General features: G+C 32.8%; 1 protein-coding gene across 1 annotated transcript; it reads right to left on the bottom strand.

The window, feature by feature from the left end:
* Positions 1–404: 404 nt before the first annotated feature.
* On the bottom strand, positions 405–25,706 carry LOC123539691 (schlafen-like protein 1). The gene is made up of 3 exons (XM_053525914.1): positions 25,628–25,706; positions 4,285–4,430; positions 405–2,410 (listed from the first exon to the last, which is right to left on the bottom strand). The coding sequence occupies exons 1-3, from the start codon at positions 25,704–25,706 to the stop codon at positions 2,240–2,242; spliced, it is 396 nt and encodes a 131-aa protein (XP_053381889.1). The 3' UTR covers positions 405–2,239.
* Positions 25,707–25,786: the final 80 nt, after the last annotated feature.

The raw sequence follows: 25,786 nt of genomic DNA, 5'->3' as shown, positions 1-25,786 counted from the left end.
AACAACGTTGTGAATGTCCGCCATTTTGTTTCCCAGAATTCTAGAGGGCGACCCAGTTTTTACGGGAAAACCTGATTCTAGATGACATCACAATGTAAACAAAAACATTCATATAAATAGGCCGAATTTTAAATGGCCATCAGTTGGAGACTGGATATTGATCTGAATGGTAAAGATAGAATAAGATAAAGATAAAGATAAATATAAAGATAAAGAAGATATATTGAGCATGAATACTCATAAGATACAGGTATTATTCAATGAATGGTTACAGTTAAATATTGTTGTTATATAGATAAATATTGACATATTTTTACACCAGGTTGAGTGTGAAAATAAATATAGTAAACTTTTATTGCTTTTCTTATTTAGCGTTTGGCCCTCGATCCATCCTAACAATAGTAACAGGAAACAGAGATATTTGACTTTATCAAAAACTTTACCTAAAATTTTCTAAATTATAAAGGGGCATAACCCTGTCAAAATTCAATAACATTTTAAGTGCCAAGTCAAAAGCTCTGATAGTAACAAGAGATATTTGACTTTATCAAAAACTTTAACCCCCACCCACACCCCCAGGGCGATGTGCAATTATAAGCTCTACATTTTCTTTGAAAAGTCCAGCTAAACATGGACCTACAAATCTTAACCGATGACATACGCTAAAGAACATGAGGACTATATACATAATTACAAAGACATTATTTTCTCAAAAAGGCACAAAAGTTGTGAAAACTATAAATTGACACATTTAATAATGTAGTAATGTAACTCTCACTAAAAATGATACCAGATTATAAAGATTCTGTTCTTAAGACAAAAACTAGCATTGAATGCAGATCAGGTTATATGCATCTAAGAAATGTTTTTATCCCATTTCGAAATTCACATACTAATTGATGTTATGTCCAATGTACATCTGTATGAATGTGATTTTTTCTAAACTCTTGGACTTAAGTAACACTTTAGGAATCAACGCTATTATTCAAATTCTTACTTCACATGTACTGTTTAAAGCAACTAACCCATACATGAACCATTAAAAACAAACTTTTCATATACATGTATTTACCTCAGTTTATGTCATAACATTTACGTGTTATCATCAATATGTACTGATACCAAATTTTGTTGAAAATAATTATGTTGTTTTTATCTGTAAATGAATTGCCTGTAATTTCTAAAAAGGATTTTTGGATTAAACAAAAATAACTGGATTTCCACTCAGCCTTCGCCTTGTATACATCACGTTGCATAAATTCTTTATACAAGAGCTGTCTTAAGTTTCAATCCAGTCCCATAAGTTGTTACTGAGATACAAGATTACAAACAAAAACTTAGCCAATGGGGATACAGATGCCAACAACTCCTCTGATTCTTCCAATGGTTGAGCTAAAAATGGATAAACCAACATGTTTGGGTTACTTACTTTAGATACCTCCAACAACTACCTACTATCCGTAAAATCTTAGCAACCCTTTGAATGATTTTAAATCCCTGCCTCAAGTGACTGATTCCAGTTAATTCCTATAATTATCATAGGTTGACATAAGTTATCTGCTGTGTCACATTTCTATATCACCTGAACATGGTACATCAAATTTTTTAAAGCATGTATTTTATTAAATTTAAAAACAACTCTCATATCAAAAGACATTAAACAGAATTAGAAAACTAAGTGTATATGGTTCAAATCTAATGAATGTAACAACAGAAAAATAGGTCCAACAGAAGGATATAAACACTTACACATGCTCACTAAAAATTATTGACAGAAAAATAAATAAAGTCTATAACAGGACCATATCTCCAGAAAAGAACAATCAGGCATGAAAATAAAATAAAAATACATAATATATGTACACTTCATGATGACGATGATGATGATATATATACCAAGTTTCATTTCAGTAGGATGGAAATTGCTGAAGGAGTTGTGTACATAATATTCTCATGTAGTTGTAATATTATGAAGTCCAAAAAAACTGACCATTACTAAAAAGGATATTCAAGAAAGTCCCAAAAATGTGTATATGTCCACTTGATGCTGATGATGTAAACCAAGTTCCATTTCAGTTGGATGGAAACCAAAATAGGAGTTGAGTGTACAGCGTTCTGATGTACTTGTAATATTCCAAAGTCCAAAAAGGGCCGTTACTTACTCCATATTTATAGTCATACTTAAAAATATATTAAACATAAATAGTATCGAACTTAAATTCTTAATGCTCTTCTTGTACTACAATATATTACATCCTTTAGATTCTATAACATTTCTCTGACGTTCTATTTCACTTTTCTGAGCCCTGATAGTGTCCCCTTGTTGTCTTATTGTCTCATCTTTCTTATTAAGTTCATCTTTCAGGAACTGTTCAGCAGAATGCATTTCATCCAAATCAGCAAAATGTTTCTGAAAAAGGAAAATCCAAATAATTCTAGCATTCAATTGACAACACCATCGAAATACAGCCCTTTTATTGGTTTGTTTGTTTCATTTTAAGTTAAATATAATATTGTTTTTTTTTTTTTAAAGCAGTTCAATTATATGGAGGTGGTGGTAACCAAACCAATGTCCCCGGACAAAATGACTTGTTCTCCACAAGTTACTGACAACTTCTCAACATGAATACTTGCTAAAAGAAGGATGACGTCAGACAACAAGAATCTGTCACTGGCTGAAGATGTGGATTAAAACACCTGCCTCAAGGGTACCAAACCTGTCTATGAGGTAACAAGGCTCTGTCCAGTAGCCATGAAACACTTACTCAAGAGCCAGATATTTCAAGATGCCCCTACAACCAATGAAAGATTCTTTCTCTTACATACCATTAATATATTCTACAAAGCTAGAAGAAATAAAATAAAAACGAATGCTTTTCTTTTAAGTATTTTTATATCATAATAGCATAAATTTATGCATTCATCCATAAACTGCAGCATGCAAGTCATCTTACACAAAGGTTATTCCAGCTAAGACAAAAATGTAGGGAAATTCCGTCCAGCATGCAAGAAACATTGTCTTTTACCAAAGCATCAGGGATTTATAACCCTTTGAACTTATACCAAGGATTTACAACCCTTTGAACTTATAACAGGGATTTATGACCCTTTGAACTTAAAACAGGGATTTATAACCCTTTGTACTTATACCAAGGATTTACAACCTTTTGAACTTATAACAGGGATTTATAACCCTCTGAACTTATAACAGGGATTCATAACCCTTTGAACTTATACCAGGGCTTTTACAGGGAATTTGCAACCTGTTTATGCATAATGTGCTAAAAACATTTTAAATATTAAATATCAAAGAAAATGTTCGATATGGCAGCATATATTTCAATTATGAAAAAAGGGCCATTTATAAAACACACATGACCCCCATGTTGTCCTGTAGGAACTGGATATGTATGCAGTCACCTTGACTTTTGGCCTACTGACGAATGATTAATGACTACAACCATGAATGAAGAAAACTGAGCATGCTCAAGTTATTGATCTGAAAACATTTTCAATCTCAAGGTAATTATGACCTTAATTTTTGACATACTGAACTCTTAATACATCAATCATAGTACGTAATAGGACAGTCTTAGGCCACAGCAGTCTGAAGTTATAGATGCTGAACCATTTTCTGTCTGAAGGTCATTCTGACTTTGACAATTGATTTGACCCATCAACTAATACATACAGGTTATACACTGCAACTGACTAAAAGCAATCATTGTTTGCTCAATTTACTGACCAAATAATGAGCAAACTGTATATCAATTTTTCTTTAACCTGTGTATGGGGTTGCATGGAGGTGGGGTTCATAAATAACACATCTCTGAAATTGCAAAGCATAACTGACCCATACAAATTCCTTTAAAACACTTAAAAATAACCAAAATAATACTGCTCAAACATACCTGTGACAGAAAATCGAACTGAAGAAAAACAGCTAGGAAAGAAAATGCAAATAAAATTCTGAGTTTCAATTAAAACTGAAATATTTGTATTCAGACAAGAACAGTCTAGTCCTTTTACCCAAGATGACCCAGTTTCAAAACCTTCATGGATTTCATAAAAACAAACAAAGTTGACATTTTTATGATCTAATTTCTAATCCAAGTTGACCTTGACACAGATTCCAAAAAGACTGTATCCAGGTTTCTGTGTGTTATAACTAGGTTGTTGCTCTAAAGGTTTAATGAACTAAGCAACTTGTCAAATTTGACACAAGTATTTCCTTTGTGGTCACGTGACTGTTGTGTGCAGGTGTTGAAGGTGATATTGAATTACCTGTTTAATCCATTCCTGTATATGACTTGGCCGTATTGGACCCGTTAAAACACCATTGCGGCGAACAAATACTCCTTCCTTACTTTCATATAGAACATCTGGATTATTGGGTGGAAAAACTCTCACTTCAATCACTTTCAAACTTGCTGTAATATAATAATAATTTAACATATTTAAACCAGGTTAGTGACTCACCTACATAATACAAATTCTGAACCACGGACATTTGAGCCACACCATGAGAAAACCAACATAGTGCATTTGTGACCAGCATGGATTCAGACCAGCCTGCACATCCACACAGTCTGGTCAGGATGCATGCTGTTTGCTTTCAAAGCCTATTGCAATTAGAGAATTCATTTGCTAACAGCATGGATCCTGACCAGACTGCAAGGCTTTGTAGGCTGGTCTGGATCCATGCTGGTTGCAAACGCACAAAATTGGTTTTTATTTACTTTCAGCGTCAAACTTCTTTTATATGAATGAGCAACAATTCATTTGGAACATAACTTAAAACATGGTCTTTCACAAGAAAATTAAAGTGTGTGTTCTTTACAATACATCTTTTCAAAACATTATCTTAGATGTAACATTAATGGCTAAACAAGAGCTCGTCGAACACGAAATGCCCCCCTTGATGCATTCAGTAATTGCACAAGGAACAGAAATTATATGCTCACTGTAAACAAAAGTTCTACCATTCTGGTTTAATCTGACCTTGACCTTTAACCTATTAACCTAACAAGAGATTACAGTGATCTTGGCGCCATCCACTGAGCCATTTTTGAATGTTCCAAATTTCAAGACTAGCTCAAGGTCAAATTTCATTTTGGTACAAAACAATGTGTATGTGGTCCAAATTTGAAAGCTGTGGCTTGGGAAATGTGAAAGCAGGTCACTAGATCAATTTCAAGGTCAAAGACTTTAAGTTCATTTCGGTAGACAGAACTATGCATGTGCTTCAAATTTGGAGGCTGTAGCTTAAGTTTGTTTGTTTTGGGTTTAACGCCGTTTTTCAACGCCCCGCCCGAGGATCGAACCCACGACCCCGCGATCTGTAGACCGACGCTCTATCTACTGAGCTAAGCGGGCGGGCTGTAGCTTAAGAAATGTGAAAGTAGGTAATAGGTAAAAATCAATGTCAAATTTCAATTCAGAACACAAAAATATGCATGCGGTCCAAATTTGAAGCCTGTAGCTTGAGAAATATGAAAGTAGGTCACTAGGTCAATCTCAAGATCAAAGTTAATTTCGGTACACAAAACTATGCATGTGGTTCAAATTTGAAGGCTGTAGCTTGAGAAATGTGAAAGTAGGTCACTAGGTCAAAATCAAGATCAAAGTTCATTTCAGTACACAAAACTATGCTTGTGGTTCAGATTTGAAGGCTGTAGCTTGAGAAATGTGAAAGTAGGTCACTAGGTCAAAATCAAGGTCAAATTTTATTTTTGAACAAAAAACTATGCATGTGGTCCAAATTTGAAGCCTGCACCTTCAAAACTGTGAAAGTAGGTCACTAGGTCAATAACAAGGTCAAAGTTATTTTTGGTACACAAACCTATGCATGTGGTCCAAATTTGAAGGCTGTACCTACAGAATGTGAAAGTAGGTCACTAGGTCAAGATCAAGGTCAACTCATGTCAAGGTTCATCTTGCCATTCAAAACTATACATGTGGTCCAAATTTCAATGATGTAAGTTACGGACATGAAGATTCTAAGTTTTTCCCTACATAAGTCTATATGAACCATATGGCCCTTGGGGCGGGCCATATTTGACCCTAGAGGGATAATTTGAACAAACTTGGTAGAGAACCACTAAATGATGCTACATTACAAAATATCAAAGCCATAGTCTTTGTGGTTTGGACAAGAAGATTTTCAAAGTTTTTCCCTATATAAGTCTATGTAAACCATGTGACCCCCAGGGCGGAGCCATATTTGACCCTTGGGGAATAATTTGAACAATCTTAGTAGAGGACCACTAGATGATGTCATATACAAAATATCAAAGCCCTAGGCCTTGTGGTTTTAGACAAGAGGTTTTTCGAAGTTTTTTCCTATGTAAGTCTATATAAACCATGTGACCCCCGGGGTGGGGTCATATTTGATCCCAGGGAAATAATGATCTTTTTTTAAAGTTGATGCGCAAAAAATTCTAATTAATTCAAAAAGAACTATTTTCAAACTAAATATGGACAGTTTTGTAGTGTATCTGTCTAAAGGCGGTCTGTAAAATGCTTCTATATGGCTAAAAGGGTAACTTGACAATTAATTTCTTTTTTCCTCTCTTAAAATGTGGATTTTAACGAATTTGGGATGAAATTTAAATTTTTTTTAAAACAATCAAAACCAAATTTATGAATTTTGTAGCAAATTTGCCTTAAAGGTTGATACTTATAATGCATCGTAAAATAGCTTTAATATAAAAAATTATCACGATTTTATGTTCGTAACGCTTTTTTTTTAACATCAAATTGAACAGGATTGGGGATGACCTGATTCAAAGCAAGCGTTGTACATTCATTTTCAGCTTATCTGCCTTAAAGGTTGAACTCCTAGCCCCATTTTATTTTAAAAGAGGGGAAATGTCGTTTACTCAACAATTTTGAATTTTTAAGCAAAATGTCTAATTTTTTCGAAATTAAAAAATCTTTTTGAAAACTTTAAAACAAATTGATTTTTGGGGTTTGATACCCCAAAATGATATATTTTAGGGTTTTAAAAGGGCATTTTTCTGCCAAAACCTTGTTTTAAAATAGCAGAAAGGGTAATTAATTTCAAAAATGTTTTAAAAATTTTTTTTCATTTACCTTTTTAAAAAGTTTGTCGAAAATCTCCTTAAAGGTTCATACACCATTTTGCTTTAAAAACTAGGGTTTTCAAGGAAAATGTGTTAGTTCTTCTTCATTTTTTAACAAAAATCGATTTGCACAGTAAAACGCTTTTAACCTTAGGAAAAAGATTTAGCAGTCAAGACCAAACTTTAAAAGCTTTTTAGCATATTTACCGTATGGGTATATTACCGAAAGGGTTTACGCCATAAAATCAAGATAAGACTTTTTTTTTCCCAAAAAACTGCGCTGTTTGTTTAAATTTAAACAAAAATAAATTTTTGCAGAAAAAATTTTTTAAAACATTTCGGAAAAAAACACTGTAAGACTGGTGGCTATCTACCGAAAGGTTAATATCTACCGTTTTGGGTTGATACCCCTTTAAAATTTTTGTTAAAAAGTATTAGCAAAATTTCCGCTCTTTGTTTTCATTCCTTAAATTTAAATTTTTATGTACCAAAACGTGTGAACTGAGAAAAATATCAGAAAGGGGCATATCTCCGTTTTGGTTGATACCTTGCTTATAGGTTAATACCCCCTTTAATAGTCAAGATGAAGACACAGTAGCCAAACTTCGGTTTCCCTTTGTTTAACTGAAAATTTAATTTATGTACAAAAATTTCGTAATAGCAAAAAATAAATACATACCCCTTTACAGTATCTACGAAAGGTTGCCTACGTATAATTTGAATCTTCCTTATAGGTTGTGGGGATTTTACTCTAGGGTGCCTTTTATAAAAATTTTGGCTTTTTGACTAAGAAAAACTTAATTCTTAACTTATCAGAGAAAAAAAATTTAAAACTTCAAAAAAAAATTTTTCGTCATTATTGCCTAATCTCCCGTACAGGTTATGTTTCCGTACGGGTTTGATACGCCAAAAAACTTTAGATGGATTTATTACAAAAATTTACGCTTTTTGATTTCTTTAAACTTAAATAATGATTGTTGTACCAAAAGTTGTAACATAAAAAAAAAAAAATAGTACAGGCATTTTTCCTATGGTTAAATCTGCCTTATATTTGAACGCCTTAAAACGTAAAAAGAAAAAATACAGTACCAAACTTTCGAGTTTCCCTTTTTTTTTTAACTAAAATTTCTTAATTTATGTGCAAAACTTTTCGTAAAAAAGAAAAAAAATAAAATAGTATACATTTCAGCATATCTACGTATGGGTTTTGTCCTACCGTTATAATTTTGTATCTTCCAAAAGGTTTTTGATATCGATTTGCGTTGGGATGCATTTTTGGAAAAATTTGCGCTGTTTGTTTTGAAAATAACTTAATTTTTAACTTATGCAGCAAATTCATTCCCGAAAAAAAAATGTTTGGTTTTATGGCATATCTCCCGTATAGGTTGATGTCTCCCGTTTGGTTGTAAGCCTAAAACGCCCAGATGAGATTTGTGGAAAAAGTGCGCTGTTGTTTAAATTTAAAACGAATATTTTTAATTCTGTGGGGGAAAACTTTTTAAAAACATAGCAAAAATTTAACTAATACGTATTTTAGCAAAAACCGTTAGGTTGATATTTCCGTATGGGTTGATTGCGATTAGGTTGGGGATGCTTTTAGGTCAATTTGAGCTGTTTTTCAAGAATAACTTAATTTTTAACTTTGCAGAAAAGGCAGAAAATAACGAGTGGGGTCTTTATGCATTCACCTTTATGGTTTGATGTACCGTAAAGGTTGATGTTCCCGTATAGGTTGAAAAGCCTTTAACAGTCCAGTAAAGATTTTAGTGGAAAAATTTTGCGCTGTTTGTTTTCGTTAAACTGAAATTTCTTAATTCATGTAAAAAAGCTTTCAAACTGGGAAAAAAATTTTCCCGTTTTTTTTGGCAATCACCTTAGGTTGATATCGCCCTATAGGTTGATACAGGATTAAACGTTAGAGGAGCTTTTTGTGGTTTCGCGTTTTTTGTTTAAAAGAATTACTTTTTTCGAACTTTTGCGCAAAACATAGAAAAAAATTTAAAAAAGCGGTTTTTTTTGGCTTTTCTTCCGATAGGTTGATGCCTCCCGAAAAGGTTTTGATGTTACCTATAAGTTGATAACCCAAAACAGCCCAATAAAGATTTTGTGGAAAAAATTTGCGCTGTTTGTTTTCATTTTAAATGATTTTCTTAATTAAGTAGGAAAAACTTTAAAAACAAGAAAAAAAAAATAACAAAGTTCCCGTTTTTAAAGCCTCTACCTTTAAGGTTTGATATTTTCCGTTTGGTTTGAATTTGCGTTTATACTTAGGGGTGCATTATTGAAAAATTTCGCTGTTTGTCTTAAAAAAACTTATTTTCTTAACTTTGCAGCAAACTTTGCAGAAAAATAACTGTGTGGTTTTATGGCATATCACCTTTTTAAAGGTTGGCCCCCCAAAAAAGGTTGATGTCTCCTTTTTAGGTTGATACCTTAACAGTCAATTGAAGACTTTGGGAAAAAAATTTGCGCTGTTTGCCTTTCATTTTAACTAAACTATTTTAATTCATGTGGAAAACGTTTTAAAAAGCGAAAAAAACTATCCCCGATTTTAAGCACATTTACCGTTTTGGTTATATCTTTTTTGGTTGTAGGTTTAAAACGTCTAGAGGTGCATTTTATGGTCAAATTTTGGTGTTTGTTTAAAATTTAAAATTTTAAAACTTATGCACAAAAATTCAAAAAAAAACTGTCTTTTAGGTAAATCTCCCGTATAGGTTATCCTACCGAAAAGGGTTATGTCTACCGTTGGGTTGATATGCATTATGCGTCTAGGGAGCTTTTTTTGGTCAAAATTTGCGCTGTTTGCTAAAAATTATTTAAATTTTTCTACTTATGCAGCAAAACATGCAGAAAAATACTAGTGCGGTTTTTAAAAGGCTATTACCGTATAGGTTATGCCCCCCGAAAGGTTGATGTTACCGATGGGTTGATTGCCTTAACACGTCCAGTGAAGACTTTAGTGGGAAAATTTTGCGTTTTGTCTTATTTAACTAAACTATCAAATTTAATGTAAAAAAACGTTTAAACATAGCAGAAAAATAACTAATTTCCCTATTTTATGCCATTCCCGTTGGTTGATATTTCCCGTAAGGTTGATATGCGATTATGTTAAAATGCTTTATATGGCCCAAAATTTCGATTTGTCTTAAAATAATTTTTTTTTTTTCTTTGCAGCAAATATAGCAGAAAAAAATTGTTTTTCTTTTGGTATTTTTCGTTGGGTTTAGCCTACCACAAAGGTTGATGTTTCCGATAGGGGGGATAAGCCATAAACGTCCAGATGAAATTTTAGTGGAAAAAATTGCGCTGTTTGTTCAGTTTAATGAACTTTCTTAATTCATTGTAGGAAAATTTTTTAAAAAAACAGAAAAATAAAAGTTCCGATTTTACCAACTCCGTATGGGTTGATTCTTCCGTAAGGTTGATTTTCTTTTTAAACTTCTGGGGGTGATTTTATGGTAAAAATTTGCGTGTTTGTCTTAAGTATAACTTAATTTCATAACTTTTTGCCCAAAAAAAATTAAACCCTTTGCAAGAAAAATATTTATTAAGTCGTTTTGCTTCTGCCCCGGTTGATACTACCGAAAAGGTTGTAGCCATAACAATTAAAAAAAAAAGGGTTTTTTTTAAAAATTTTGCGCTTTTGATTTCGGTTTAACTAAAATATATAATTTTTTGTCCCCAAAGGGCTTTGGAACAGAAAAAAAAAAATGTCAGCCTCTGTAGCATATTCCCGTTTTGTAAACCCTGCCTTAAGGTAGTGGGGATAAAACTTTTAAGATGAAGATTTTTCATTAGCTTTAATTTCGTTTTTTGCCTTTGTTTAACGAAAACTAAAAAATGTGGGAAAATTTTAAAAACCCAAAAGAAAATAATTTTTTTCTAGTAAGATATCAACGTTAGGTTGAAACTACCGTAAAGGTTGAGTCTGCCGCATAGGTTTTTTTACGAAATAAAACTATAGATGAAAACTTTGGGAAAAAATTTGCGTTTTTTGTCTTTTTTTTAACTAAATATCAAAATTTGTAGGAAAACTTTTAAACATAGTAGAAAAAATAACAAAACGTCTTTATGCATTCTCCGATGGGTTGTCCCTCCGTAGGTTGATATCTTCCGATGGTTGATACGCGATTATACGTCTAAAGGATCCCTTTTATAGAAATTTGCGTTTTTTTCTTAAGTATAATTTTAATTTTTTTAATTATGAGCAAAACTTTTTAAAAATCGAAAAAATATATTATGCCGAGTGCCTTTTTTCCGTAAGGATACACTCCCGTTTAAGTTGTGGCAAAAAAAAACGTTCGGAAGACTTTATTAGCAAAATTTTGGCTCTTTGATTTCTTTTAATTAAATATTATTTGTTGTACCAAAAAGTTGGGGAACATTTAAAAAATTTATCTAGTACAGGCTTATCTACCGTATGGGTTGATACTGCCTTATAGGTGATACGCCAAAATTTCAGATAAAGACTAAAATAGAAAACTTTCACTGTTTGCCTTTCGTTTAACTAAAATTTTTTTTTTTTATTTTCAAACTTTTTCGTACATAGCAGAAAAAAAATAGTGTAGTTTTTATAGCTATCTCCCGTTTGTTGATCCCCCGTAAAATTGAATTGCCGTATAGGGGATAACCCATAAACGCCCCAGTTGAAGACTTTGTGAAAAAAATTTTCGCGTTTGTCTTATTTAAAATATAAATAGTTTAAATTCATTAAATACGTTTAAAAAATAGCAGAAAAATAACAAGTACAGTATTATAGCACTTTTAGTATAAGTTATATCTTCCGTATGGGTTTATAGCGATTTAAGTTAGAGGATGCATTTTAAAGGTCAAATTTGCGCTTTTTGTCTTAAGAAATAGCTTAATGTCTTAATTATAGAACCAATTAAAAATTGCAAAAAAAATATTATTTTACAGTCATTTTTGCCTACTGCCGACGTTTATATCTATGAAGGTTGATACGCCATAAACCCTTCAGTGAAGGCTTTTTTTGCAAAAGCGCTCTTTGTTTTCGGTTTAACAAAAATTATTAAATTTTTATGTACCAAAACTTTTTAAACATTAGAAAAATATCTTTAAGGAATCTCCGTTTTGGTTGATACCTGCTTAATAGGTTTTACCCTTAAAAACGTCAAGTGAAGACCAATGCCAAATTCCGCTTTGCCTTTCGTTTAAAAAAATCTTTTTTTATGTATAAAAAAATTCAAAATGCGAAAAAAAAATCTCTTTTTTGTATAAATACCATTCAACCCGAAAGGGTGATACCTTCCGTAAAAAGTTGTATTTGCCTTTTGGGTTTTAAAGCCTAAAATGCCAGTGGGGACTGAATGGCAATATTCCCTGTTTGTTTTAAATTTTAATAAAATGTCTTCTTTATGCAAAAACGTTGAAAACCGCAGAAAATAACTAAAACGGTCTGCGAGATACTCCCGTTAGGTTAATACCTCCCCGTTGGTTGTCGCCATAAAACGTCAAATTTGAAAAATTTTTTAGAAAAAAAATTTCGTGTTTCCCTTTTTTTTAATTAAAATTTATTATTTAGTAGCAAAAAATTTTAAACATGAAAAAAAAGAAACTATTTGTCTTTTTGCTTTCTCCGTATGGGTTGACACCTTCCGAAAAGGGTTGAATTTTATTTTTTTTTTTGGTTGATAGCCATTGATAGCCATTAAACGTCAATAGGAAGAATTAAATGCCAAATGATGCTTTTTGGGCTTCCGTTGACTGAAATTCTTTATTCGGTAGGAAAACCTTTCAAACAGTAAAAAAAAATCCCGATAATTTTTGTGCTACTCCCCTATGGTTGATACCTCCCGAAGATTGTTCTGCCGTATGGGTTGATATCGAAAACCACGCCCAGATGAAGATTTTTAGGGCTAATAGGCCCTTTGTCTTCGTTGTGAATGTTTTAATTTATTTGGCAGAACGTTTTATACATAGCAAAAAAGTAGCTTGATAGTCTTTTCCCATCTACTATGGTTGTTTACCCCCGTATGGGTGATAACCATAAAATTCCGGGCGAAGACTCTTCTAGCCAAATTTCGCTTTTATCTTTAGTTTAACTAAATGTCAAATTTAGGGGGAAAAGTTTTAAACTAGCGAAAATATATCGGGGATATAAAAAACCCTGTTTGTTTTCATTTGATGGGTTTGATACCCATAAAACTTTATGTTAAGCCTTTATTGCAAACAAAAATATTCGTCTTGTACTGTTAATGCATAAAAACTTTTTAAACATTGCAGAAAACGCGAAAACTTTAAAACAGTCCGCGTAGAAAATTTAAGTGGATAGCCTCCCAGAAGCCTTTAATGGAAAAAATGTGCATTTTCGTCATTGAAATAGCTAAAGCAGAATGTCGTGAAAAAACCGGTTAATGCATAGACGATAATGAATTAAAATGAAATTTTTAAGAAAAACCAGGATTTTTGGTCCTGTCTTTTTTTCAAGACCCCAGTTTCAAATTTAAATTCTTCAACTAAATTTCATTCATTTTTTCCCAACGCGATAAAAACATATAGGGGTTTAACCATGCAACCCGTTTTTAAACTGACTATACCAAAAATGGAGAGCTATACTTCTCCCCCTGGGAGGGAGGGTTGGTTCTGAAAAGATAGTAATTTTGTATATAAGATATGTTTCATATGTAAGTATGTATATAAAAGATATTTACTTAAAACTTGGAACACTTTTTTATTTCACGCTTCGACCAGTAAGAAAGTACATATCGCTGTGAATATTTTAGCTGTTATGGTCTTTTTGGACTTTGATGTTTTTCAAAAAAGACTATGTTCGCCCAAATGTGCTTTGAAACTTAAACATTTGTTTATTAGTTTGTACTGATGCAAAAACGCAAAACCTTTTCAATAGATTGGCGTTTTATGGCCTCTTTGGACTTGGAATTGGTTTCATTTTTTTAAAAAAAGTCCTTTTTATTAAAAAACTGTTTGAAAAAGTTTTGGACTTTGCCCACTTTGTTACAAAATATTCTTGATATTTGGGCATGACTTAAACTGGGGTCAACTGAGATTTGTCTCATTTAGGTCTTTCTGAGAAAGTTGTAGAATAATAATTTTAAAATTTTTCCCTTAGGGGAAGATTATCAAAAATCACATATATGTTTCATTGTTTTTCTTTTCGCATTTTTTATTGCTTTTTCGTGTCAAATTTCGAAAAAATTGACCGCTGTCAACGACAGCTCTTGGCAGTAAACACAGTTGCAGCAGTTCATCGTTAACTGTTCTTTTTCCCCTTTCGAAAAACTTTACCTAGAGGTTTTAAACAGCTGTTTTTTGACAGTTGCGCTGGGGTTATTTCTTTTTTTTTATTCAGATTTTTACAGAAATTTTTAACATTGTGAAGTATGAAATGTAATAGGAAAAATAAAGTAAAAAATACAAGGTTTTAGTGGAAATATGAAATCTAAAACACTATTAAGGGGGATTAAAGAAATACCCACGGACCAACGAGGAGTTTGTAGGCTACTGGGTTTTAGTAAATTTTTATATGTTTTACGTAACAACATTTGTCTTTTTTACTTTTTTTAAGCAAGATGCCGGTATGGTTTTTCCCCAGGAAAGCTGCTTCGCTGAAATCAGTGCTATACACAGGGCCCGTTAAAAAAAACCGACAAACTATTCGCAAAGAGTGGCTAGTTAGCGGCAGCCTGTACTCTTCTGTCTCTGTTTTTTTCTGGGGGTTTATCTCACTCTGCTGTCCCTCTGGTAGCCCCTTTGTGTCTGTTTAGTACGGGTAAATTTTCGAAACGCCTTCGAACGTGTTTATCTGAAAGGGGGCCCATGTAAATCTGGTAAAATTAATATAAAGAACATAACACTGTATAGTAAATTCGCAAGGGGGGGGGGGGGTATGCTTTAAAACCATTTTTTGTGTTTTTGTGTTTTATTTTAAAAAATGTATATTTTTGGATTTATCGAAAAAATAGCAAGATATATACCCCTGCGGGAAAAAAAAATCAGTGATAAAATTTTACACGGCCAATATAGTGTTGGGTTATCAAACAGGTTTCTGATAATGTTTATTCTAGCTAAAAGGTATTTAGAAAACACTTTTATGCCACATGTACAGCGCAAATGTTTAGTCGATGGTCCCCAATGCGTGTAGCTATTCTGACAACGAAAATTTGTAAGTAAAGCCCGCGATTATTTTGGAAGGGGTTGTGTGTCTAGAGAGTTATTATGCGGCCCAATTTTAATTATTGTGTGTAAATGTAAAAAAATCGCATGCTTTTTCGTGTATACAAAAAATTTGACACTCATTTTCGCGCCATTTTTGTTGACGTGACCCTTAAGTTTGTACGCGTAAAATGTGCAAATTAAAATGCCCTTTCTGGCATTTTGGGGGTTTTTTTTTTTATAAAGAAACCGTGTGTTAGCGGGTACTGCCCTCACGTGTGTTAAAATTCTTTTAAAATTTTGCGATATTCGTGGCTGAGCAAAAACGATTACGGCCCCAAAACGGATAATTCAAAGGAAATAAAGCCTGTTAAAACAACGCTAATCACCGCGCATTTTCATGGAAATTTTTAAAGCCGTCTTTGGGAAAAAATTTTATATTTTCTTTACAGTTTCAGCTAAAAAAAGCGTTGCGCATATTTAATTTGTATAAAGAATAACACTTGAATACCTTCCCTGCGGACACCCAAAAACCCAAACCCCCAGCGCTTTTGAAAGTTTATTTTATAAAGAAAAAAAGGGTATAAAAATAATAAAATTCAGCAGACGTTTAAGACAAAAAATTATGCGTTATCCCCCATTGCAGGATTTTTCAAATTTGATACTAGTCTTACATTTTCTTAAACCCCACGAATTTTCGCGACGCAATGTACAAAAAGGCCTAATTACAAAAAATGTGCCATAGTTTTGTGCCGTTGAAGCACGCAAAAAACAGCGTAATTTTTTCTGAAACTTTAGTTCAAATTTAACACATTTTTTGTCGTTAAGTAAGATAATCACCCTCAAAAGTCTACTTTAAATAAAAAGAAAATGCGAATGTGGAAAAGGGTAATTTGAAACTTTTACTATTTTGTGTGAAAGGTTTTAGAAAAAAAAACCCGTCAAAGTTAAAAAATTATATGTATTTATCATATATTTCTTTTGTCGCCGTGTGGTTGGGTCCGAATGGGTTTCCGCTACCCATGTGGTTTAAAACCTCAATTTGGTTAGTTCTTCATTTTTAGGATCAATAGCGGGTTTAACAGGGTTCACTTATGCCTAAATCATTATCTATTGACACCCGAGATTTTACATCCAGTTAAAATTGAAAAAGTGTCGCCTTAACCCAAATTTTTACGGCTAATCAAAACCAAAAAATAAATAAATATAAAATTAATTAATAAAAAAAACTTTAAACATTAAAGTAATATCTGTCGGCAATGAACTTTTTTGTTTTTTTTTAAAATTTTTAATCTTTTAAAATTTCTGTATTTCTTTAATAAAGCTTAATGCCAAAATTTTAAAATGCTGCACTTTTGCCCAAGGAAAGGGCCCCTAACAAATTAAACATAATTATGTTGTAATAAACGGTGGACTGAATTCAACATTTGGCCAATTTAGACCTTTAGTTTGGTGAGGTCTTGTGAAAACAGTTGTTTTAATTAAAAGCATTGTTGTCTGCGAAAAAAGGTCAAATCTGAAAAATCTTCTCCTTTTTTTCATTTTTTTTATGTATGTGGTGAATTTGAATCCTTCTATTTCATAATTTTGAATGTTTGCCAAGCATCCGGATATTTTTCATTTTCGTTTTGGTGGGCATTTTTGCAGCGTAGCGGGAAGTGCCGAGTATGTCAAAAATGGTTGGTATGAAATCCGTGAAATTTCTCGAAAAACCGGCAGAATTTGACCTTGGAAGCCAGGCAAAAATTTTTTCCCCCTTTAGCTCTTGCGGCCAATTTTTTGCACGAAGCAATAAGTCGGTAGCACATCGATTCTTGGTTCTAATCACTCCTGTGAAGTTTCGTCAAAATCCAGGCCAGCTTTTTTTAAAGTGAAAACCGACAAATTAAGCGGAGGCGAACAGGGCAGACAACAGACAAATCAGACAGACAGACGGCGAATAGGGACAATACGGTGGTATTAGGTATGTGAGGGCTCTGATAAAATTTTAAATTCTTCGAGTGAAAGGTTTTTTAGGGGTTTTTTTTTAATATATTCAACAAAAGTATATGTGTTAATAACAAAAAATTTATGTGAAAGCACACCTTTTCTGTGGTTTTTTTTATAATTGCATGCGTTTTATTATCTGCACTAAAATCTAGTCCACAGGAAGGGGGCCCGAGCCACCCCCAAAAACCCTTTTTCTTAAACAAAGGGGCTGTTTTATGCTTTAGGGTATAAATTTGTCGTGTCGGCGCCCTTTATTTGTCGCGTTTCGCCCTGGCCGACACGAAAAAAAAAAACGAAATTTAAACTTTTGTCAAGTTTTGTGTTGTTGGTTTTCGCCGGCCGACACGTCACACAAAACCCGACAAATCTTGTGTTTTTTCATGTTTTTGCCCTCCAACACGAAAAAACTAAAAACGACAAATTAGTTTTTGTGCAGTGCCCCGCTGACACGACAAACAAAACACGAAAATTCTTTTTGACATCTCTATAAAATGTACAGTTCTTCCGACCAAGGCAAAGGCTTTTTAAAATTTTTTTTTTCTTTCAAGAAAGCCAATTCAAAATTTATTTATATTCACAAAAATGCATTTGGAAATTTTATTTTAAAAATAGTCAAAAATGCAATTCAGTTATCGTTTTAAGAAAACGAAGTGTATCTATTTTGCCGGTTTAAGAAATATTCATTGAGGTTGTTACAGACTAAAAGGTCTGGTAAACCGGTTTATATACAAAAGGTATTGAAATGAAGTAAAGGTAAAAGGGTTTTTTTAAAATGTATCTAAACAAGGGGTCACGGGGTTTCCCCTTTTCATTTTTTAAATAACGAAAGGGGCCCCTGCCCCCCTATTCAGGGGGCAGAGGGTTTCCCCGGCATTTTTTAAAACTGAATGAAATGTTGGGCCCCTGCTGCATTTTTTATCTAAACTGGAAAAAGAAATTTTTCCTTTTCCAAAAAAAGTTTGGGTTTGTGTGCACTAAACGAATACAGGGCTCTTTTAGAGTTGGGGTTTAGTGGGGGGGGGGGGGGGGGGGGGGGGGGGGGGGGGGGCGGGGGTGATTGCACGGCCATAAGTGTCGTAAGGTGCATAATAATATAAACAGATTTCCGAAAATTTTACAGCCAAAAAGTTTTTCTTATAAATTACTTTTTCCGATTAGTGCGATTTCTTTTTCATTTAATTTTGAAACTTTGGAAAAATATTGTCCATGTTTAAAGTGTAAATTTTCCCCGTAACATGTATCATAACTTCAGGTAGGTTTGGGGATAAATTTTGTATTGGGCATATTATATTAAGAAAAACAAACCTTACTTTGGGTGCAAAAGGTTATGATATATGCAGCAGAAATTTGTTGTGTGAAACCCAAAAATTTAAAGGGGAACAAAATGTCGCAACCTCATACACAGGTATTTATAATTTTGGGATAAAATTAAAGAAGAACTTTACCAAATAGACAGCAATAAAATATGACGCATCACGCTTTAAATTTTAGAAAAAAAAAAGAGCGTTTGACAAGTTACAAATTTTTTTTCCCAAAATTCAATTAGAGTGTTCCCATTTTAAAAAAACAATTTAGTGAATTTTGAGAAGCCAAAACATTTTAACTTAAAAAAAAAAAAAAGGTTTTAAAGGGAGACAACAAAAACTGTTCAGCGCGGACACATTTGTGATTTTTTTTGCTATCATAAATTTTTAAAAATTTTTTTCTGGTTATTTAAACAGTTTTTGCTGAAGACAAACGCGAAATTTCTATCCAATGCTTTATGGAGTTTTTGGCGTTAACCTTCCGGTAGATATCAAAATGACGGAGATAGGCAGTACTGCGAATTATTTTTTTGCAGTTTTTAATTTTTTTGCTGCATAAGTTACGAATTAAGTAATTTTTTAAGACAAACGCGCCAAATTTGAACCCTTAAAAAGCATCCCCTAGGATTAATCGCGTATCAAACCCATACGGAAGATATCAACCTATACGGAGGTGAAAAATAAGTACTTTTATTTTTCTGCATTTTTGAAAAGTTTTCCCACTTAATTAAGATATTTCAGTTTTAAATGAAGACAAAACGCACATTTTTCAAAAATTTTTTTCTTTGGCTTTTTTTGGCTTTTCAACCTATACGGTAAATAAAACCTTTACGGTAGATATCAACCTATAAGGGAGTATGCCAAAAGACCACATGTTTTTTTTCTGCTACGTTTGGTGCATAATTAAAAAATTAAGTTTTTCTTAAGAAAACAGCGCAAATTTGACTTAAAAAAACATCCTCTAGACGCATAATGCTATCAAAAAATTTCGGAAGATATCAACCCAACGGTAAGTGCTATAAAAAACTGTACTGTTTTTTTCGCTATGTTTTTAAAATTTTTCCTACATGAATTAAATGTTTTAGTTAAACTGAAGACAAGCGAGCAAAAATTTTTCCCCTAATTGTTATCTGGGGGTGTTTTGGTTTTCAACCTATCGGAGACATCAACCCCTTTCGGTAACATAACCCAAACGGAGATAGCCAAAAGACCACTATTATTTTTTTTTTTCTTGTTTTGCTGCTAAGTTTAAAAAATTAAGTTATTCTTTAAAAAAAGCGCAAATTTGACCTAAAAAACATCCCCTTAAAGTAAAATGCGTATCAACCCATACTGAAGTAACAACCATACGGAGGTTGCTATAAAGACTGTTTTGTTATTTTTCTACTATGTTTAAAAAAGTTTTCCTACTGATTTTAAAAAATTTTCATTAAACTGAAAACAAAAAGCGCAATTTTTTTTTCCCCTAAAAATCTTTATCTGGGGTGTTATGGCTTATCACCTATACAGTAACATCAACCTTTTCGGTAGGGACAACCCATAGGTAGAAAAGCCCTAAAAACCACCTAGTTTTTTTTTTTGCATGTTTGCTGCAAAAATTTGAAATTAATTATTTTAAGACAAACACGCAAATTTGCCTAAAATACTATTAGACGCATAATCGCGTTCAAACCCATTCGGAAGATATCAACCCATACGGTAGATGTCCAAAAAGACCAAAAAAGTTATTTTTTGCTATTTTTTGCTGCATAAGTTAAGAAATTAAGTTATTCTTAAGACAAACAGGCAAATTTGACTAAAAATACATCCCCTAGACGCATAAAAATTTTAACCTTACGGAAGATATCAAACCATACGGAATGTGCATAAATGCAGTTTTTTTCGCTAGTTTAAAATGTTTTCCTACTGAAAAAGATAGTTTAGTTAAAATGAAAACAAGCAGAGCAAAATTTTTTCCCAAAAATTTTTCTCTAGTGTTATGGCTTACAACCTATACGGTGACATCAACCTTTTCGGTAGACACAACCTATACGGGAATATGCCATAAAGACCACACTAGTTTTTTTTTTGCATGTTTTGTGATAAGTTAAGAAAATAAGTTTTCTTTAAAACAAACAGGCAAACTTGACCTAAATGCATCCCCTAGACGAAAATCGGTTCAAAACCCATACGAAGATATAACCCAACGGTAGGGTTTCTATAAAAACTGTATTTGTTTTTTTTCTACTTTTTAAAAAGTTTTCCACATGATTTTGATAGCGTTAAAAAAGAAGACAAACGCGCATTTTTTTTTTTACTAAAATCTTCATCTGGGGCGTGTTAGGCTTTTCAACCTATACGTGACAAACCTTTACGGGTAGGGACAACCAACGGAGATATCCATAAGACAACTTTTATTTTTTTTGCTATGTTTTGCTGCATAAGTTAAGAAAAATTAAATTATTCTTAGCAAACAGCGAAATTTGACCATAAAATAATCATCTGCGCATAATGGTATCAACCTATTTGGGAAAATATCAACCCAACGGAGATGGGGATAAAACCACATATTATTTTTCTGCTATGTTTTGCTGCATAAATTTTAAGAAAATTTGTTATTTTAAACAAAAGCGCAAAAATTTTACATAAAATGCACCCTCTAGAGCTAGTCCATTCAAATTTACGGAAGATACACCATAGGGTAGATGGTTTATTATGGTATAGTTATTTTTCTGCTAGTTTAAACGTTTTCCCACAGAATTAAGATGTTCAGTTAAACTGAAGGAAACACGCATTTTTTCCCCCTAAAGTCTTCATCTGGACGTGTTATGGGTTATCAAAACCTTTTTGGAGACTCAACTTTCGGGAGGGAAAACCTATACGGAGATATGCCTAAAAGACCACCTAGTTTTTTTCTGCTTTTTTGCGCATAAGTTTAAAAATCAGTTCTCTTAAAAAAACAGCGCAAAATTTTTACCATAAAATACATGCTCTGACGCATAAACCGGTTTTTTTTAACCCAAAAAGGGAAGATATCAAAACCCATACGGTAGATGTGCTTAAATACGGTACTGTTATTTTTCTGCTTTTTTTAAACGTTTTTTTACATGTTAAAATTTTTTCAGTTTAAAATGAAGACAAAAGCGCAATTTTTTTCCCTAAAACTTCATCTGGACGTTTTTATGGGTTATTTACCTATAGGTAGACTCCACCTTTTCGGGAGGTATCAAAACCATCGGGGAGATAGCCATAAAGACCACATAGTTTTTTTCTGCTTGTTTTGCTGATAAGTTAAGATTTTAAGTTCTTTTAAGCAGACAGCACAAATTTTGAAATTTAAAAAATCCTCAGAGTTTTCGGTACCCTTACGGCAGTTCAAAAAATCGGTAGATGTGTTTTTAAAAAAAGGGGAAAAATGTTATTTTTCTGCATGTTTAAAACTTTTCCACATGAATTAAGTGTTCAGAAAAAAGAAGACAAACATTGCCCCTTTTTTTATAAAATCTTAATTTGGGGTTTTATGGGTTACAACCTTACGGAAGACACAAACCTCCGGTAGGCATCACCAAAACGGGAGAATACCATAAAGACCACACTAGTTTTTTTTCTGCTATGTTTTGCTGCATATGTTAAAAATAAGTTATTTTAAAACAAACAGCGCAAATGTGCCAAAAAATAATCTTTGACGCATAAATCGCTTCAACCTTACTGAAAATATCAACCCTTTCGGTTGATGTGCTTTAAATACGGGTTTGTTTTTTTTTCTGCTATGTTTAAAACGTTTCCCACGAATTAAGATGTTCAATAAGCGAAGACAAACAGCGCAATTTTTTCCCCTAAATTCTTTTATCTGGACTGTTTTGGCTTTCAAAATATAGGTGACATCAACCTTTACGGTAGAATCAACCTTCTTTAAAAAAAGCCAAAGACCCCAAAAGTTATTTTTTTGCTAGTTTTGGAATAAGTTTAAAAAATTTTTTATTTTAAACAAACAGCGCAAATTTGACATAAAATGCACCCCTAAGCCCTTTAAACGCATATCAACTATTTGGAAGTATCAACCCTTCGGTTTTAATTGTGTTTTTAAAACGGTACTAGTTTTTTTTTGCATTTTAAAAATGTTTTCCCACATGAATTAAGATAGTTCAGTTAAATGAAAACAAACAGCGGAATTTTTTCCACAAAAAATTTTATCTGGACGTGTTATGCTTATAAAATATCGGGGACAAACCTTTCGGTTTAAAACAAACAAAACGGTGATATGCCCTAAAGACCCACTATTATTTTTTTGCTATGTTTTTGCTGCATAATTAAGAAAAAGTTTTTCTTAAGACAACAGCGCAAAAAAGACCATAAAAATTTCTCCTCTAGCGCAAAACGCATTCAACCTTACGGAAGAATCAACCTATACGGTTTGATTGCTATTTTGGGACTGTTATTTTTTCTTGTTTAAAACGTTTTCCTACTGCATTAAGATATTCAGTTAAAAAGAAGCAAAAACGAAAATTTCCTAAATCTTTATCTGGAAAGCTAGGTTCAACCTATCGGTAGACCACCCTTTCGGTAGGCATCACCCCTTCGGTGATATGCCTAAAAAACCATAATAGTAATTTTTCTTTCTGTTGCAAAGTTTTGGTGCATAAAGTAAAATATTTCACTTTAAAATGAAAACAAAAAAGCGCAAATTTACCATTAAAGTCTTTTCTTGAGTGAGGGGTTATAACCTATAAGGCGGGATAACCTATACGGTAGAATGTCTTACTGTATTTTTTTCATGTTCACACGTTGGGTTTATAAAAATTATATATTTAAAATTTAAAAAAGAAAAAAAGTGGCAAATTCAGCTAATAAAAAACTTATTGAACGTTTATGGCGTTCAACCCCATCGGGAGGGATCAACCTGACGGCAGATGGGGAATACTGACGGGGAAAAAACATTTTTTTTGCAATGTTTAATTGTTTTTCTGCATAAGTTAGAAATTAAGTTATTCTTAAGGCAAAACAGCGCAAATTGACCCTAAAAGATCCTCTAGCTAAAATGATACAACCTATCGGAAGATATCAACCTTAAGGTAGGTTGCTTAAAGACTGTATTGTTATTTTTCTATATGTTTAAAAAGTTTTCCACGAATAAAAAATAGTTAGTTTAACTGAAGGCAAACGCGCAAATTTCTCCACTAAAGTCTTCACGGGTTTTGGGTTTTCAACCTATACGGAGCATCAACCCTTTCGGTAGGGTCAACCTTCGGTGTTATACCTTAAAACCACACTGTTTTTTTCTTAAAGTTACAACGTGTTGGTGTTTAAAAAGATATTTGACCTAACTGAAGCAAACAGCGCAAATTTTAACACAAAATCTTTTTCTTGCGGTTTATGCTTATCAACCATCGGCAGATATCAACTTTTACGGAAGTATAACCCATTTCGGTAGATAGCTATAAAGACTTCTTTTTTTTTTTCTTTGCACAGATGTTTTGAACGTAAGTTAAAATTTCAGTTTAAAAAAAGGCAAATGCGAAAGTTTGGCATTGAAGTCTTCGTCTTGAGTTTTTATGGCGTATAATATAAAGGCAGGTTCAAATACGGTAGATATGCTCAGAGACTTAAATGTTTTTTTTGTCATGTTCACAACGTTTTGGTACATAAAATTATATTTTTTAAACTAAAATCAAGAGCGCAATTTATCTAAAAAAACTTCTCGAACTTTTTGGGTATCAACCATACGGTAGGTTCAACCCGTACGGGAGTTTGGCAATTTCTGACTGTAATAATTTTTTGGGGGCTAAGATATTAAGTTATCTTATGTCCAAAAAGCTCAAATTTGACTATAAAAGCTCCTCTGACGTTTAATCGCGTATAACCCATACGGGGAAAATATCAACTATCGGTAGGTTCAACCTATAGGTAGATACTATAAAGACTGTATTAGTTATTTTTTTCTACTATGTTTAAAAAACCTTTTCCTAATAAGTAAATATTTCAGTTAAAATGAAGAAAACAGCGCAAATTTGACCACTAAAGTCTTCATTCAGACGTTTAAAGGCACATCAAACCCATACGGAAATATCAACCCTTTCGGTACTTCAACCTATACGGTGATATGCTTAAAAAACATACTAGTTGCTTTTCTGCTTTGTTTAAAAATTTTTTTTTACATAAATTAAGATATTTTGTTTAAACGGAAACCGTACAGTACCAGTTTGTCTATTAAAGTCTTCATCTTAACGTTTTATGGCTTATCAACCTGTACGGTACATATCAACCTATACGGTAGATATGCTATAAAGACTATGCTAGTTACTTTTCTGCTATGTTTAAAATGTTTTCCTACATGAATTAAGATATTTCAGTTAAACGGAAGCCAAACATCACTAATTTGGCTATTAAAGTCTTCATCTTAACGTTTTATGGCGTATCAACCTATACGGTAGGTATCAACCTATACGGTATATATGCTACGCAGAGCGTATTAGTTATTCTTCTGCCAAGTTTACAACGTTGTTGTGCATAAAGTCAGATATTTTAGTTAAACTGAAGACAAGCAGCGCAAATTTTGCCTCAAAAGTCTTCATCTAGACGTTTTATGGCTTATCAACCTATACGGCAGATATCAACCTTTACGGTAGATATGCTATAAAGACTATGCTGGTTATTTTTTGGGTATGTTTAAAACGCTTTGCTACGTAAATTAAGACATTTCAGTTATACTGAAGACAAACGGGGCAAATTTTGCCACTAAAATCTTCGCCTCTCGACGTTTTATTGCGTATCAACCTGTACGGTAGGTGTCAACCTTATTTCAGTTTGATATTTAATGTTTAACCATGCCTTCAAAGTTTTAACTGTTATCTCCAGTAAGTTTGCAGTAAGTTTGCGGGTCTTTATAAGCAGATCTATGGAGTTTTTTTCTACCTATCTAAAACAGTATTCATTGTCAGACCATTTATCAAATCATAATAGACATTTTTAATAAACAAAGTACCGCAAAATGACATGGTGAGCCGAAATAAGGTAGGTAGGCGGAGTCATCCTTATAGGTTGATACGCATCTGCTTAGAAGGTTGATATAAAGATTTATTGAAGGAAAAAGTGTTCACAACCCCACCCACTTCTGTTACATAAAAAAAGATAAACCTGTGGCTCGTTCGTATTTTCCTAGATCACTCTGAACTTCTTGAATCAGTCTGTATGTTTGATGGTACAACGACTCCATCGTCTTTCATTTAAGATGTTTCTAATTCTTGCCGGACAAAGAACTTTTTCGTTATTCTCAAAAATCTGGAATGAAACTGA

The sequence above is a fragment of the Mercenaria mercenaria genome, chromosome 16 (assembly GCF_021730395.1).
Source record: "Mercenaria mercenaria strain notata chromosome 16, MADL_Memer_1, whole genome shotgun sequence".
Lineage (NCBI taxonomy): Eukaryota > Metazoa > Mollusca > Bivalvia > Venerida > Veneridae > Mercenaria > Mercenaria mercenaria.
The sequence above is the reverse complement of the archived record's forward strand: the minus strand, read 5'-3'. Positions and strand labels throughout refer to the sequence as shown.

What these genes read in the sequence shown, in the direction of transcription:
- LOC123539691 (XM_053525914.1), bottom strand. Translation starts at nt 25,706, where the DNA reads ATGGAGTCGTTGTACCATCAAACATACAGACTGATTCAAGAAGTTCAG. An exon ending in AAAATACGAACGAGCCACAG is followed by an intron (nt 4,431 to 25,627) that starts GTTTATCTTTTT and finishes ATTATATTACAG; the next exon opens with CAAGTTTGAAAGTGATTGAA. An exon ending in TACAGGAATGGATTAAACAG is followed by an intron (nt 2,411 to 4,284) that starts GTAATTCAATAT and finishes TTCCTTTTTCAG; the next exon opens with AAACATTTTGCTGATTTGGA.